The sequence below is a fragment of the Girardinichthys multiradiatus genome, chromosome 11, assembly GCF_021462225.1.
Source record: "Girardinichthys multiradiatus isolate DD_20200921_A chromosome 11, DD_fGirMul_XY1, whole genome shotgun sequence".
NCBI lineage: Eukaryota > Metazoa > Chordata > Actinopteri > Cyprinodontiformes > Goodeidae > Girardinichthys > Girardinichthys multiradiatus.
The window spans coordinates 21,205,718-21,220,199 of NC_061804.1; the positions used below are offsets into that span (position 1 = coordinate 21,205,718).

At 39.2% G+C, this 14,482-nt stretch overlaps 1 protein-coding gene across 3 annotated transcripts in view; it reads left to right on the plus strand.

The window, feature by feature from the left end:
• Positions 1–14,482, plus strand: part of rxfp2a (relaxin family peptide receptor 2a) — a 146,286-nt gene that overhangs the window by 105,454 nt on the left and 26,350 nt on the right. For all 3 annotated transcript variants that reach the window (XM_047379532.1, XM_047379531.1, XM_047379530.1), the window contains 3 exons: positions 6,475–6,549; positions 10,117–10,188; positions 11,663–11,734. In XM_047379532.1, coding sequence (XP_047235488.1) covers positions 6,475–6,549; positions 10,117–10,188; positions 11,663–11,734 — 219 coding nt within the window. The remainder of the gene's footprint in view (positions 1–6,474; positions 6,550–10,116; positions 10,189–11,662; positions 11,735–14,482) is intronic.

A 14,482-nucleotide genomic window follows, 5' to 3' on the forward strand; every position in this document is an offset into this window, starting at 1 on the left:
GATTTAAAGTGCCTCATCTTCACATCATCACCTCTGGTAACCATCATGAATTGGGTGAGTTCTTTGTTGTCTCTTCCATCTCTCCACAATTAGTTTTGGGGTTTCCCTGGTTGCAGAAACATAATCCCGTTATTAATTGGGTGGAGGGCAGAGTAGAGAGATGGAGTAATCTCTGTCTCCAGAACTGCTTAAAGACTGCTGTCTCTCACTCTATCAAACAACTCAAACCTTCTGAGCCTGTTGATCTGTCCAAAGTTCCACCTGAATACCACAATCTCGCACCTGTGTTTTTAGCAAACAAGGGGCTCTTTCTTTACCTCTGCATTGCCCCTATGACTGCCCTATTGATCTCCTCCCAGGCGCTCCGCTACCATCCAGCAGACTCTTTAAACTCTCCGGACCCAAGAGAAGGGTCATGAAAGAGTACATTGAGGATTCTTTAGCATCTGGGATCATTCGTCTGTCTACCTCCCCTGTTGGCACCGGATTCTTCTTTGTGGATAAGAAGGACGGCACATTAAGACCTTGTATTGATTATAGAGGATTGAATCAAATCACTATTAAAAATAAATACCCACTACCTCGACCTGCGCAATGCTTACCATTTGGTCCGGATCCAAGAGGGTGATGAGTGGAAAACAGCTTTCAAAACCCCCCTAGGACATTTTGAGTATTTGGTTATGCCTGACTAATGCACCCGCTGTTTTCCAGGCTCTTATTAATGATGTTCTTCGTGACTTTCTCAACCTCTTTGTTTTCGTTTATCTGGATGACATTTTGATTTTTTCCCAGGACATAGAACAACATCGCCAGCATGTCAGAACAGTTCTCCAGAGGCTTTTTGAGAATCAACTCTTTGTTAAAGCCGAAAAGTGCGAATTCAGTGTCACATCTGTGTCTTTTTTGGGTTTTATTTTTGAGGCAGGCAGGTACAGAACTGATCCCGAGAAAACCAAGGCAGTGGCAGAGTGGCTTACTCCAGCTGATCGTGGGCAACTTCAAAGGTTCTTGGGATTTGCACATTTTTATAGGAGGTGTATAAGGAACTACAGTCAGGTCACTGCACCTCTCACTCAACTCACCTCCTCTCTGAAAACGTTCTATTGGACTCCTGAGGCAGAAAGGGCATTTGGGGAATTAAAGACTCTATTTTCTTCAGCACCCATATTGACCCATCCTGATCCATGTGCACAATTTATTGTAGAGGTTGATGCTTCTGACATTGGAGTAGGGGCTATTCTATCTCAACGGTCTCCTCTGGATGATAAGGTACATCCATGTGCCTATTTTTCTCGTCGCTTGTCTCCAGCAGAGCAAAATTATGATGTGGACAACCGTGAACTGTTAGCCATCAACTTGGCGCTTGAGGAATGGCGGCATTGGTTAGAGGGTACTGAAGTCCCTTTTCTCATTTGGACTGATCATAAGAACCTTTCCTACATTCAAAATGCCAAGAGACTTAACCCCAGACAAGCCCGTTGGTCTCTGTTTTTTGCTCGTTTTAATTTTTATATCTCCTACCGACCCGGTTCCAAGAACATTAAGCCTGACGCTCTCTCTCGCCAGTTCTCTCATTCTGACCAACTCAAGACTGAAGCTTCCATCCTACCGGATTCTTGTATTGTGGGCGCCCTCACCTGGGCCATTGAAAAGGACATCAGGGAGGCACAGAGGTCCGAACCTGACCCAGGTACTGGCCCAGTGGGCAAGCTGTTCGTTCCCAACTCTGTCGTCAATAAAGTTCTGAATTGGGTGCACAACAATAAATTGACTTGTCATCCTGGGGTGACTCGTATGATCCCATTTACCAAAAGGTATTTCTGGTGGCCGACTATGAACCTCAACATTAAAGATTTTGTTGCAGCTTGTCCCACATGTGCTCGAAACAAGAACACTAATCAACCCCCTGCTGGTCTTCTTCAACCTCTGCCCACCCCTAGCCACCCCTGGTCCCACATTTCCATTGATTTCATCACTGGTCTCCCGCCATCTGATGGTAACACAGTCATCCTTACTGTTGTTGACAAATTCTCTAAAACAGCCCATTTTGTTCCTTTACCCAAGCTTCCGTCTGCATTGGAGACTGCCCAACTCCTGGTTCTCCACGTTTTCCGCATCCATGGCATACCTTTGGACATTGTTTCTGACCGAGGCCCGCAGTTCATCTCGCAAGTTTGGAAGGAGTTTTGCAAAGCTCTTGGTGCCTCCGTAAGTCTTTCGTCTGGATACCACCCCCAATCTAATGGACAGACAGAAAGATGCAACCAGGAACTTGAAGTCGCCTTGAGGTGCGTAATAAATGAGAACACCTCTTCTTGGTGCAAACATCTCACATGGATAGAATATGCTCACAACACACATACTTCCTCTGCTACTGGTTTGTCCCCCTTTGAGGCTTCACTGGGCTATCTACCCCCGCTGTTTCCCAGTGTTGAATCGGACATCCTGGTCCCCTCTGTTCAGCATTATGTTTCCAGGTGTCGTAGGATCTGGCAACAGACCAGGAGGACCCTCCTACGCACCCTGGAACAAAATAAGAGGTTCGCTAACCGTCACCGTTCTACTGCACCTGTCTACCGCATCAATCAGAGAGTCTGGCTTTCCACCAGGAATATTAAATTAAAAGATACTTCTAGAAACTTGGCCCCCCGTTTCATTGGCCCTTTTCTCATCGAGAGGATCATCAACCCATCTGCGGTGAGACTCAAACTACCATCTTCCATGCACATTCACCCTACTTTCCATGTTTCCCAGATCAAGCCAGTCTCGGAAAGCCCCCTGAGTCCTCCCACCAAGCCCCCTCCTCCTGCTCAACTCATTAATGACCACCCTGCATATACGGTCAATTGTATCCTGGATGTTCGGCGTAGGGGGCGTGGTTTTCAATATCTTGTGGATTGGGCAGGATATGGACCTGAAGAGAGAACCTGGGTTCCCTGTTCTCACATCCTGGACCCTGCTCTCATAACGTCCTTTTACAAACGCCATCCTGAAAAGCGTTCTGGATTGCCTGGAGGCAATCGTTGAGGGGAGGGAATTGTAGGATCTCTGCTCCTTCCCTTCTGGTTGGTTCTGGCAGGTCATTGTCTGCAGCTGCAACGCATTCTCCTAATGAGCTCAGGGGCTTCTTAAGGTAGCTGCTGATACAGACCTTTGCTGGAACATAACCTCAGTTATGGGGACTCCTGTCTGTCTGCCTATCCGTCTGCCTGCCTGTCTGCCTGTCGACCTGCCTATCTACCTACCTGCCTGCCAACATCTGGTAATACTCCCTCCTAAGGACTGCATTGTAAATATTCTCATCACCAGTACTCTCTCTCTCTCCTTGGATTCCTGGGTTTACCTCCTCCTCCTCTAGCTTCTGGACAACTCCAACTCAAGATTCCTTAAACAAAGTCTACAGTAGAAATAAACCTCATTTACCGTCTTATCCTGTGTGCTGAGTCTGTTTCATCCTCTGGTTTTGTTCTAATTCGACTATCTAAGCAATTCATGATAGTTTAAGTGGTGAGAAACTAGGAACTTTTAATTTGGAAACTTTGACTTTCTTTTTTGCTGGTGTATAAATATTGCTTTAAACTGAGGCCCTTTTTCTAGGCCACTCTTCAAATTTCAAAAGAAAGGTAAACATACCATCCAATTATACCGGATGCGTGTTTATCTTCTAAAGTTAGGCTACAAGATAATAGCTACTTGCCGGAACTTGCCCATATCTACAAGCAGAGAAAACAATTTCAATATTTTAAAATAACTGTAAGAAACAAGGAATTTATCATTTATCCCCCAACTATGTACAGTGAATGAGATGGGAAGGATGTAAAAAATGTATTCTGTTTTCTCAAAGATTTGCATTAATGAAGTCAGCATTTCTCCATAACATTCTTTTTTTGAAAGGCTTCTTACACATCTATACCAGCATGGCCAATATTTGTGGAGGGCATTTAAGATTGGCTTCTAAAAGAAAAGGTCATGTATTGTGCTTACTTACATTTATTTACATGATAAATATTGGAAATTACAATACCTTTACTTAGGTATTGTCCTTTCCTCCTTAACCTAAATCATACATCTTTATTGTCAGATTAATTTGTCATAGTTAAGGTAAGCACTCAAAATAAAGCTGTTTAAAACTTTCACAGCTCTAACCATCAGATGTTCCCTTTGTGATACTCATCACCAGGAGTCATGTAGTGTAGAGGTAGAGTGTGAGACATATACTGTATATGGACGCTTTTAGTCCTTGACACAGCTGTCTGGGGTTCGATTCCTCACTGTAGGACGTTTGCTCCTTGTCTTCCCCACTTCTCTGCCCATTTCCTGTCTGAGTAATGCAAATAAATGCCTCTAGTGCCACAAAAAAATTTTTAAGCTTGAAGTAAATCAATCAATTCAAATTCTGAAATTACTGGGTATTTTTCCTTGTAATCACCTAAGGATGTCTTCACACTTGGAGTGTTAAGTAAATTTAAACTGAACTCTTGCAGCTTTTAAGACATCTCTCAAAAACACTAATGATTTTACTACATTCTCCATGTTTTAAACTATCTTAGAATGCAGCACCTTCTTCATGTATTTACATTTGTTTCCCCGCCCCAGATTAATCTAACTAATAAACAGACTGAGCTTTCTTACGTGATTTAGTGACAGGTTTCGATTTGCTTGGTGTTTTCTCTGTGTGAAAAGAAACCGAAAAGAAGTACCAGTTAACAAACTCGTCAACTGAAACTACTGGTGGGAAAAAGCTCCAAAAAAAACGTAAATTGTAAAATGATTGCATCATATGATTCAAATTCAAGTTTGTAGTTTTCCATTGTTATTTTATGGAACTGAAGCAAACAAGCATGGAAACACCTTTTATTAGATAGTATATCAAAGTATGCTTGTGGTCTTTTAAAAGGGATAATTTGCACAAGTATCAAAAGCTTCAACTTTTCCTCCTTTCTATTTACTATCTTCAAACAGATTAAGAGCATTTTCGTTCTTCCGTCTGTAACCTAAAGTGCATCAGCAGGAAATGAAAGAAATGAACCCACAAGGGCTGTGAAAAGACAGTCATAATATTGTAGACACAACAGAGTCACAAAATAGAGACAGGTAAAATGGAGGGATTTTTATAAAGCAACGTGGTTGTTTTTGAGTTGTTTATGAGAGTACTACATTTGATGAGGAAGGTCAAGAAAGGACAGTGCTGGGACAATAAATGAAAGAAATTCAAACTTGCTCCAGTGTTAGTAATACTGTCAGGCTGGCAACATGAATCCAAAATGGAGAACACACTTAATGCTCCAAATTTAAGTCAGATCTATTGATCACATAGGAACTGTTCTCAGTCATTCAAAGTATTTCACTTCTATGTTTCTTCATTTTGTTGGAGATTTAAGTGAAAAACAAATATTGAATTTAATGTCTTTTTGCTGTTGTTGTTGCTCTGTATTTGCAAGCTACAAAAAGAAGGGAACCGAATTTCTTTGGATCACTCTGTGGTATTTAAAACCTTATCGAATTATCCATACCCTGGGAACTTTTTCACACCTGGTGTGCATCATTAATTAGGGCCCAATACTCTGATGCCCCTAAAGAAAATCTAGTGCAACCAATTGCTTTCAGAAATCACTTCATTAGCAAATTAAGTCTAATCCGGTCAAATTTCATCTTAGTATAAAACCAGCTGTTCTCGAAAGGCCTCAGAGGTTTGTTAGAGAACATTAGTGAACAAACAGCATCATGGAGACCAAGGAACACAGCAGACAGGCCAGGGACAAATTTGAAGGGATGTCTAAATCATTGTTAAAGCCATTACCCAAAAACGAAAAGTGTGTGGCACATTAGCTATTTAAAGTAACAGGCTGGGCAATGAATAAGAAAATGTGAAACTGTTCACAGGGTATGAATACTTTTTACAAGACACTGTATGCCTCATTTTGACTCGTGTTTGCATTAGCATCTATATGCTTTATTTAAGTCTGTTTTGGAGTGGAGTTTGCTATATAGCCATCTGTTGGGGCCACAGCATCAGAGTTAATGGCTCAAATGAACCGAGCTGATAAAGAAGGTTGCCTCTGGACTGCTCTGAAAACCCTCAAGCAGTTTTGTTGCACAAGTTGCTAAACATGAAAGGCAAAATTGCCCTTAATTTATGCAATGTGGAGATCAAACACCAATGTGTCTTCATTCACATTTCTGCTGCAGAAGGTCACCCCTACCCATTGCAGTCAATATAAGGAATAAATATTTTCTAATAGCAAAAAAACAAAACAAGTTACATATTTGGGTTCATAAAGTATTCACTACAGTTTATTACAGCTATGAATTTCCAATGACCTGAATCTGACTCATTTCACCTTCAGCAGCTAGAAGCTGAAGTACAAGATGTGTAAGAAGAGGGTTTTTTGTTTTTGTTTTTGATCAAAGCGGCAACTCTCATTGTGTAAAGTCTAATCTTTGTGCGGTGAAATGTCCCCTGTTTCTCAACAGGTCGATGGTGCAAACTTCGCTGCAGCAGCTTCCTCATCCCAGCTTCTGTCAACACATGCCTGCCCTGGACTGGCTGTGAGTCTGCTCTGACAGTGTACTTGTGTGTATGCAGGTGTGTAGTGTGAGATGTTTGTGCTCTAAAGGAGAGTCCATGTGTCTTTTGTGCACGTGAGTGAACATAAGGACATATTGAAAAGGGATGCGGATGGGTTGGAGTGATTCTTCTGACTGACAGGCATTTTCAGCGATGTCACTGTGACCAGTCAGTTTGACCAGCTACAGCCCCTGCAGGAGGACTCTGAAATTCATTATGACCTTATGCTGTCTGTGTCTGAATGTTTGGATCACACTGTAACTCCGGACTCATATTTGCTCACCTTTTTTATATGTGTTTTGCCTTTCAGTTTTGAGAAATACTAGGAACACTACTATTTTTATTCCCTTTAGGAATCAAACTTTTATTAAGTTAAATCTATTTTTAGACAAATCAAATTTTGTGCAAACTGGATTTGCACGTTAGAGCTTGCTCACATCTGCTCAAACAATTTCCTTCTGTATAGTTTAAAATGTTTATATCTTTGTCTGATGGTTTGGCCATGATAATCTTTTAGGTATGCAACTTTTTACATTGATGTCCTTCACCGTTTTTCAAGTAAATGTTTCTAAAGGGCAATACATTTGTAAAATGTAAAATAAGACACTAAAATACATATTCATAAAGAAATATGCCAACAAGCACAAGAATCTAAGCAAATATAAATTAAACCAAGTAAACTACTAATCAAAGGAACAGGGGAAATCTTTAACGGCAAAGTAAACAAAAACAAAGAACAAAATGACAGATCCTGACAGAAATAAGATTACACTCACCAACTACCTCACTGGGTCCACCTGTTCAATTGTGTGTTAGCACAAATAGTAAAGAGCCAATCACATGGCAGCAGCTCAATGCATTTAGGCATCTAGACGTGGTAAAGATGACTTGCTGAAGTTTAACCAGATCATCAGAATGGGGAAGAAAGGCAGTTTAGGAGACTCTGGACATGGCATGGTTGTTGGGGCCGGATTGGATGTCTAAGTCTTTCAGAAGCTGCTGATCTACTAGGATTTTGATGAGCAATCACCTCTGTTCGCAAAGACAGGTCGAAAAAAGAGAAATGATCCAGTGAATGGCAGTTGTGTGGATAAAAACGTTGTGTTGAAGCCATGAAGAGAGTTAAGATGAGAATGGGCAGACTGGTTTGCTATGATAGAAAGGCACCAGTAGCTTAAATAACCACACATTGCAACGCAGATATGCAGAGGACCACACAGGGTGCCACTCCTATCAACTATGAACAGGACACCTTGGTTACAATTCCCACAGATCCCCAAAAAGTGGACATTAACAGATTGGAGAACATTGCCTGGCAAGATTAGCTGCATCATTCAGATGATAGTCAGAATTTAATGTAAACAAAATGAAAACATCCATTCACCCTGCTTTGCCATGGTTAAAGCTGGTGGTTGTAATGTAAACGTGTGGGGATTTTTTCCTTGGCACACTTCGGGTCCCTTAGTAGTTGAGTATTACTGCTGACAATGTCTATGTTTTAATGACCCCATTTTACCCATGGCTACTTCCAGTGGGATAATGCAACATGTAACAAAGTTAACATAAGTTTTTGAACATCACCATGAATTTACTGTCCTCCAGTATACCGTAGTCACCAGATCTCAATCTAATGGATCACATTTGGGATGCCATGAAACACGATCATTGCAAAAATCACGCAAAAACGTCTGTTATGTTGGATCACCAACATACCAGAAAAGCTGACAAGAATTTTAAAAAGGGCCAAGCGTGTGAAGAAAAGAAAGAAAAAGTATTTATATGTATGTGGTAGTGAGATGTGTTGATTGTGGCTTATTGGGATTTATTTGTGTTTTCTTCAGTGAACAGTAACTTGTAGTAAAATACCCCTAAGTATGTTTCATGCTTTGGTGAAAAGAGTTTAATTTCAGAGGATTTATTTTCTTCTTTTCTTTGTAATGCAGTAACCTTACCTGATTAATTAGCTTAATTCATGGGTTTCCGAGCTACTAAGAACACTGGTGATTATTTTGTGATGGTTTCTGTTGGTTGGTTCTATCTTTGTTGTTTTATTTATAATTGGATTTGTTTGCATGGTAGCTCAGGGTAAAGAGAGGACAACAGAGGTGCTGTTCTTACGAAGCTGAACTAAACTAGGATTTAGAGGGCTCATATATAATTGATTTTATGAAATACAAATTAAGAAATGTTGATGGGTTGATAGTAATAATATTTTGCAGATCCATTCTTTGTTTGTAAGCCTTTTAATCTGTGAGCTTTAGCCCACACTGGATCCAGATGATTTAGATAATCACAGGCCAATATCTAATTTATCTTTTATTTCTAGCATTTTAGAGACGGTTATCTCAAAACCACTTATCTATATATAAAGCAACAGTTTTTGTCAGGATTAGGGCAAGCTACACTACTTAAACCACATTACTTAAAGTTACAAAATGCCTTCTTGCTGCCACTGACCAGAGTCTTGTTTCTGTTCTGGTCCAGTTGGATTTGAGTGCTGTTTTAGACACTCTTAAACACAGTATCCGTGTGCAACGACTTAAAGATACGAACTGGTTTAAGCAATATCTGCCTAATAGATGTCAGTTTGTACAGATACACTCTCTGTTCTGTGTTCATACCAAACTAATGTAGGGTGTTCTACAGGGATATGGATATGGACCCATTCTGTTTACTTATTTTATTCGTCTCTTGAGCAATAATATTTGAAAACCGTATATGCAGTTTGACTGGTATGCTGACGATACTCAGCTCTATTTGTCTATAAACCCTGATTATACAAGAATGTGATATAAATTACAAGCTTTTCTTGAAGACATTAGGTCCCAGATATCTTCCAATTTATTGCATTTTAAGTGAGGCAAAACTGACATAGTTAAATTTGTTGCTATAAAACTCAGAGGTTCATTTTATATTTTTTATCTTAATCTGGGTGGTATTACATTTTCCCCAAATGGTACTGTGAGAGCCCTTGGTGCTTACCAGTATCGGTCTCGTAAGTCTCATATTTTTAAGTACAACATTCTTTACAGCATCTATAAAAACATCCTTCACCAAACTGATGCTACAAAAACCATTGATGCATTTGTCACCTCCTGGCTAGAATATTGTAATGGGATTGTAGCTGGATGCCCAAATAACTGCTTAAACCATCTGCAGTTAATTAAAAAACTTACTGCCAGGGTTTTGACATTTAGAGATCCCATCAAGCTAGTCCTGTCGTTCAGAAACTGGAATGAAATCTTCTTTGTCCAGAATGATATGCAACATGTTTTTTTCTTAGAAAGCTTTGATTTTTGGGAAACTGTGATAAAATCAATATTTTACTGTAAAATTGTATTTCACCTTATAACCAGTCCATTGTAGTGGGTAATTTTACTTATTAATATAATTACCATGAATAATTCTACATTTCAGAGTACTTCTTATGTTTTTTTTTCTGGGTTTACCAATGTTAAGTTCATCTTGTGTTTGCAACTGAATCCTCGTGTTTAGATGTTAGATATCCTGTAGGGAAAATGTTCATTTTATTCCTTCTTTCCTCTCAGAGATCTGGAGGGAAACCAAATTCAGACTCTCAACTATTCAATTTTAAAGACATGCAGCAAGCTGGAAGTCCTGTGAGTATATGACAGAGACATATCAATGTCTCCAATGTGGCTGCTTTATTTGTATTACTTTCATCCAATGTTTAAAGAGCAGTCTGGTCACTTGTGCATGCTAGTATTATGTTTCCACTGCTGGTTTTTCCTTAGAATAAAACAGAAGATTTGTTAAAACTTTGATTTGAATGCTGCTGCAATCTGCAGGAAATTCTGTGTTTTTAACTCACTGTTTGTACCACTCTTATTGAAATATTAAAATTTCAGTGGAATTCATTAAAAGTTGATAAATCTCAGGCTTACTTTGCCGAATTGATGCCCGTCTGTCCTCTGTTTTATCTCCACAGTTTCAAAATTAATCAATTCAAACACTTGCTTGCCTTGACAGTTCTGTTCTGCTCTTAAAGTAGAAACCAGAGACTGTCTTGGAGAACAGTCTCAACTACATGAAAAGCAATGCCATTGTCATTTAAAAATTCAGAATTTCTATGCTGGGCTAAACCTCCAATGTTTCAGGATTCTAAAAATACCTCTGCATAGTTAACTATGATGCCCGCAATACATTTATGGCCAACTAATAAACATAAAACTGCTTCTTTTCTCCCCACATTAACAGTCTCAATCTCTTTTTCGTGTGCAGACGCACCTTTCTAGCTGCATCTCCAGTTTATTAGATTAAGAAGAAATTAGTTAAAAGCATAAGCACTGATTTACAAAGGTTTAAAACACTTCCTTGTAAACAATGCAAAAAAGCTTCCCTGCTGCTTGTCGTCGTCTCCAGACTTTAAAACAATTGTTTTCCCACTAAATGTGTCACTTGGTTTACTTGGAAATAATAGCTTAAATGATGACCTCCTGTTCAAATGTTTAACCCAAATATCTAATTATTCAGTATACAGCAAATACAGCAAAAATAATTGCTGTTCTAATAGTTTTAGAGGTATGTGCATATGTTACGTAAATGCATTACCAAACGTTTTGTACTTTAAACTTGTTGGTAAATGGAGGTTTAATTCGCACCTCAATTTTTGAAGTATGATGGAAAGCTCAAAGGAAGGAAAAATAACACTTAAAAACCAAACTTCTGTTGTGTCATGTTGCTCAGTGGTAGAGCAGGCACACCATATGCTGAGGCCAGAGTCGTCAACCCAGCTGTCCTGGGTTCGAATCCCAGCCCTGGGCCATTTACTGCATGTCATCCCCTTCTTTCTCTATTCGGCAGATGCTAAATGTTTTTTAAGGCCAAACTTTGGAGTCAGAACTGAGTCTGTGTCACAGAGCTTCCCAGATTTACACTAGGTTAGGTTTCATAAAGCCACAGTAGGGATTCACCACAGTAGGTTGTGTTACTCTGCATGATCTCTGACAGCAAATGTGCCTGTTCAGGTTACTGAACAGGCACATTTGCTGTCCTGTTCAGTAACCTGAACAGGACAACCTGAACAGGACAGCAAATCTGTATGATCTCTGACAGCAAATCTGTTCGGTTCAGGTTACTGATGGACAACAGGATCACAGGAGTTCCTGAAAACACATTTCAGTCTCTATGGAAGCTTGCTGAACTGTGAGTATGTCTTTTTGTTTGCTTGTCATTCTGTGAACACAAACTAGTCAAATCAGCACACAGATGCTCAGTCTGATTAAAAAATGTTTTCAGTCGAGACTGAAATTCCTGTTTAACCTCTAAAGCCCAAAGGGGTGTTTGTGAAATTTGTGCTCAAAATGGCATGCCTAAATCTAATTGAGTTTTTATTTAAATAATGATTTCTGTGGATACTACACATGTTTATGTTTAACTAAAGGAACCTACAATTTTGAAAGTAGAAAATAAGAAAAGTAAAATTTTTCCCCCAGTACTGTGGTTGGGGTTAATGGCTTTTTACATCTGGTTGAGAATTTAGTTTTCCACAGTCTGACCAAAAGTGTTGTTATAAGTAATTAGAAAAATAGCAGAAGATATTCAGCAGCTTGGTATCTTTACTAGTACTATTTGTCAACTCAAAAAAGTATAGCTCTCCAATGAGCCATGTCTTAAGAAAAAGCCTTTTTTATTATTTTAATTCAAATGTAAATTTCAAAAAAGTTGTTTCCTGTAAAATAAATTTTACAAAATGTAAACACTGAATTTATGACTTTATGATTTAAATTCAAGAAAATAGGCATCTTAAAAATATTAATTATGTTGTGACTATGAATCTGAAAATATTATTTAATATTAATATTTTAATATTTTATCAAATAATATTTCGGTCTGTTAAGGGTTATCCTGTGAATACCAGCCCAGTAAGGCGATGGTATTAGGACAAAATCGAAAAGGGTGAGCCAAGCTCTGACATTATTGAACAGCATAAACTCTGCATACATGGAATGAATTCACACAATTTCTTAAAATACAAGAATTTATTAACAAAAATATGTCAACTCAAAGTCAAACATATTTCAATCAACAAACTCTTTACTATGCTAAAACAATCCAACTAAACTACCAAGCAGAATTAAAGAATAAGGAAGACTAATGGGCTATGTACAATATAAACAAGTTGATTAAAGATGATTGAAAACCAAGACCGAAAGAGTGATGCAACATTACATGCAATGTTATTTATGTTTGAGAACCAAGGATTATCTTGAAGAATCTGGAAATGAAGTTAAGTTTGTATTGGAACCAACTTAGGCAGTAATCAGCAAACCTTTAGACAACCATCCACAATGCAAGATCAGATAAAATATTATTTTTATAAAATAATGTTTTAAATAATGATCTGCTGAATAAAACCAACCTTCTGGATGACTAATTCTCAGTGGTGTCTCATTAGCTCTCTTTATTTATTAAAATATTTAAAGAAATATTATTAAGGAAATGGTCAAATATTTAAGGAGGTGTTTTGGAAAAGAACCAAATCTTTCTGGAGAAATGGGCCTAAGTATGCAAACACGTGTTCTTAGCTGTTGGGTTTGGTTCTAATAAGCCATGAATGAGCAGAGAACTATGATTTCTGCCTTTCGACTGCAACATAACCTTAAAGTCAGGCCAAGGAAGAGCTAAAGAGAGGTATTAGAGATACAAAGGTAAGAAATAAGGAAAAGACCAAGGGTCACATGGAAAGTACCCCCATCACAGTAGTGAATGACAAGACAGCTTCTGAACACAAGTAGCAACACCAACTTCTATTCCACCTGCTATAATCTAGTCCTGTCAGAGGAAGTCAACCTTTTCTTCAGCCATCACTAGAGGAACAAAGCAGGGCTGAACAGCAAGACCTTCAGGCCACCAGACACTCATCCTGCTGACTGCAGGCATGAGTGCAGACTTAAGTGTATTCACACTTAATAACGTCAATGTCCAGAAAGTAGCTGGGCTGGATTGTATTCCAGGATGTGTCCTTCATGGATGTCCAATGAAACTACACAAAGCATTCACTGACATCTTTTACTTGTTTGTAGGACGGTACTCTGTTCCCACCTGCTTAAAGACATCTGCAGTAGTCCCTTGAGTGCCAAGAGACCTCAATGACTACTGACCAGTGGCTTTAACATGAACACTTCTAAGGTGCCTGGAGAGAAAGCTACTCAACAATCAAAATGCGTATTGGGCAAATAGATCAATAGAAGACACCTTAGTATCTCACCTAATATGCTGGGAGGGTTGCTGGAGAGCAGGATGTCAGGGTTTCCCTCGTTGGCCTGTCATCATTGTGATCTGGTTTTCGAATCAATGGAGTACGATAGATGGGCAGCTATTAGTTGTCAGTCTGTCAGTCAGTCATTTTCTACCGCTTATTCCATAGTGGGTCGCGGGGGAGCTGGTGCCTATCTCCAGCAGTCTATGGGCGAGAGGCGGGGTACACCCTGGACAGGGCTATTAGTTGTTCACTCTACAAATCTTGCCTTTGTGGAAAAGTGACAATAGAAAGCCTTTTTTATCAAAGAAAAAACGGCTTCCTCGAGAAGCTTATATGTCACAAGCCATGCAGCAAAAACGGAAAAGAAGGAGCTCTAGTCAGATGTACATCGATCAGGATGGCCCTAAACATACAGCCAAAGCTGCTATAGAACAGTTTAGATCAAAGTATAATTATTCATGTATTAAAACGGCCCAGGCAAAGTCCAGACCTAAATCCAATGGGGAATCTGTGGCAAGACTTGAAAATGAATGTTCACATACCTTCTCCCTTCAGTCTGATTGAGGTTAAGTCGATTTCAAAGGAAGAAAGGACAGAAATGACTTTCAGCTGTGATTCCTGTGAAATGTGGTTATGCAAATTATTGAGTCAGGTTAGCTGAATGCCAATTGGTAATTTTTCTTTTTCCA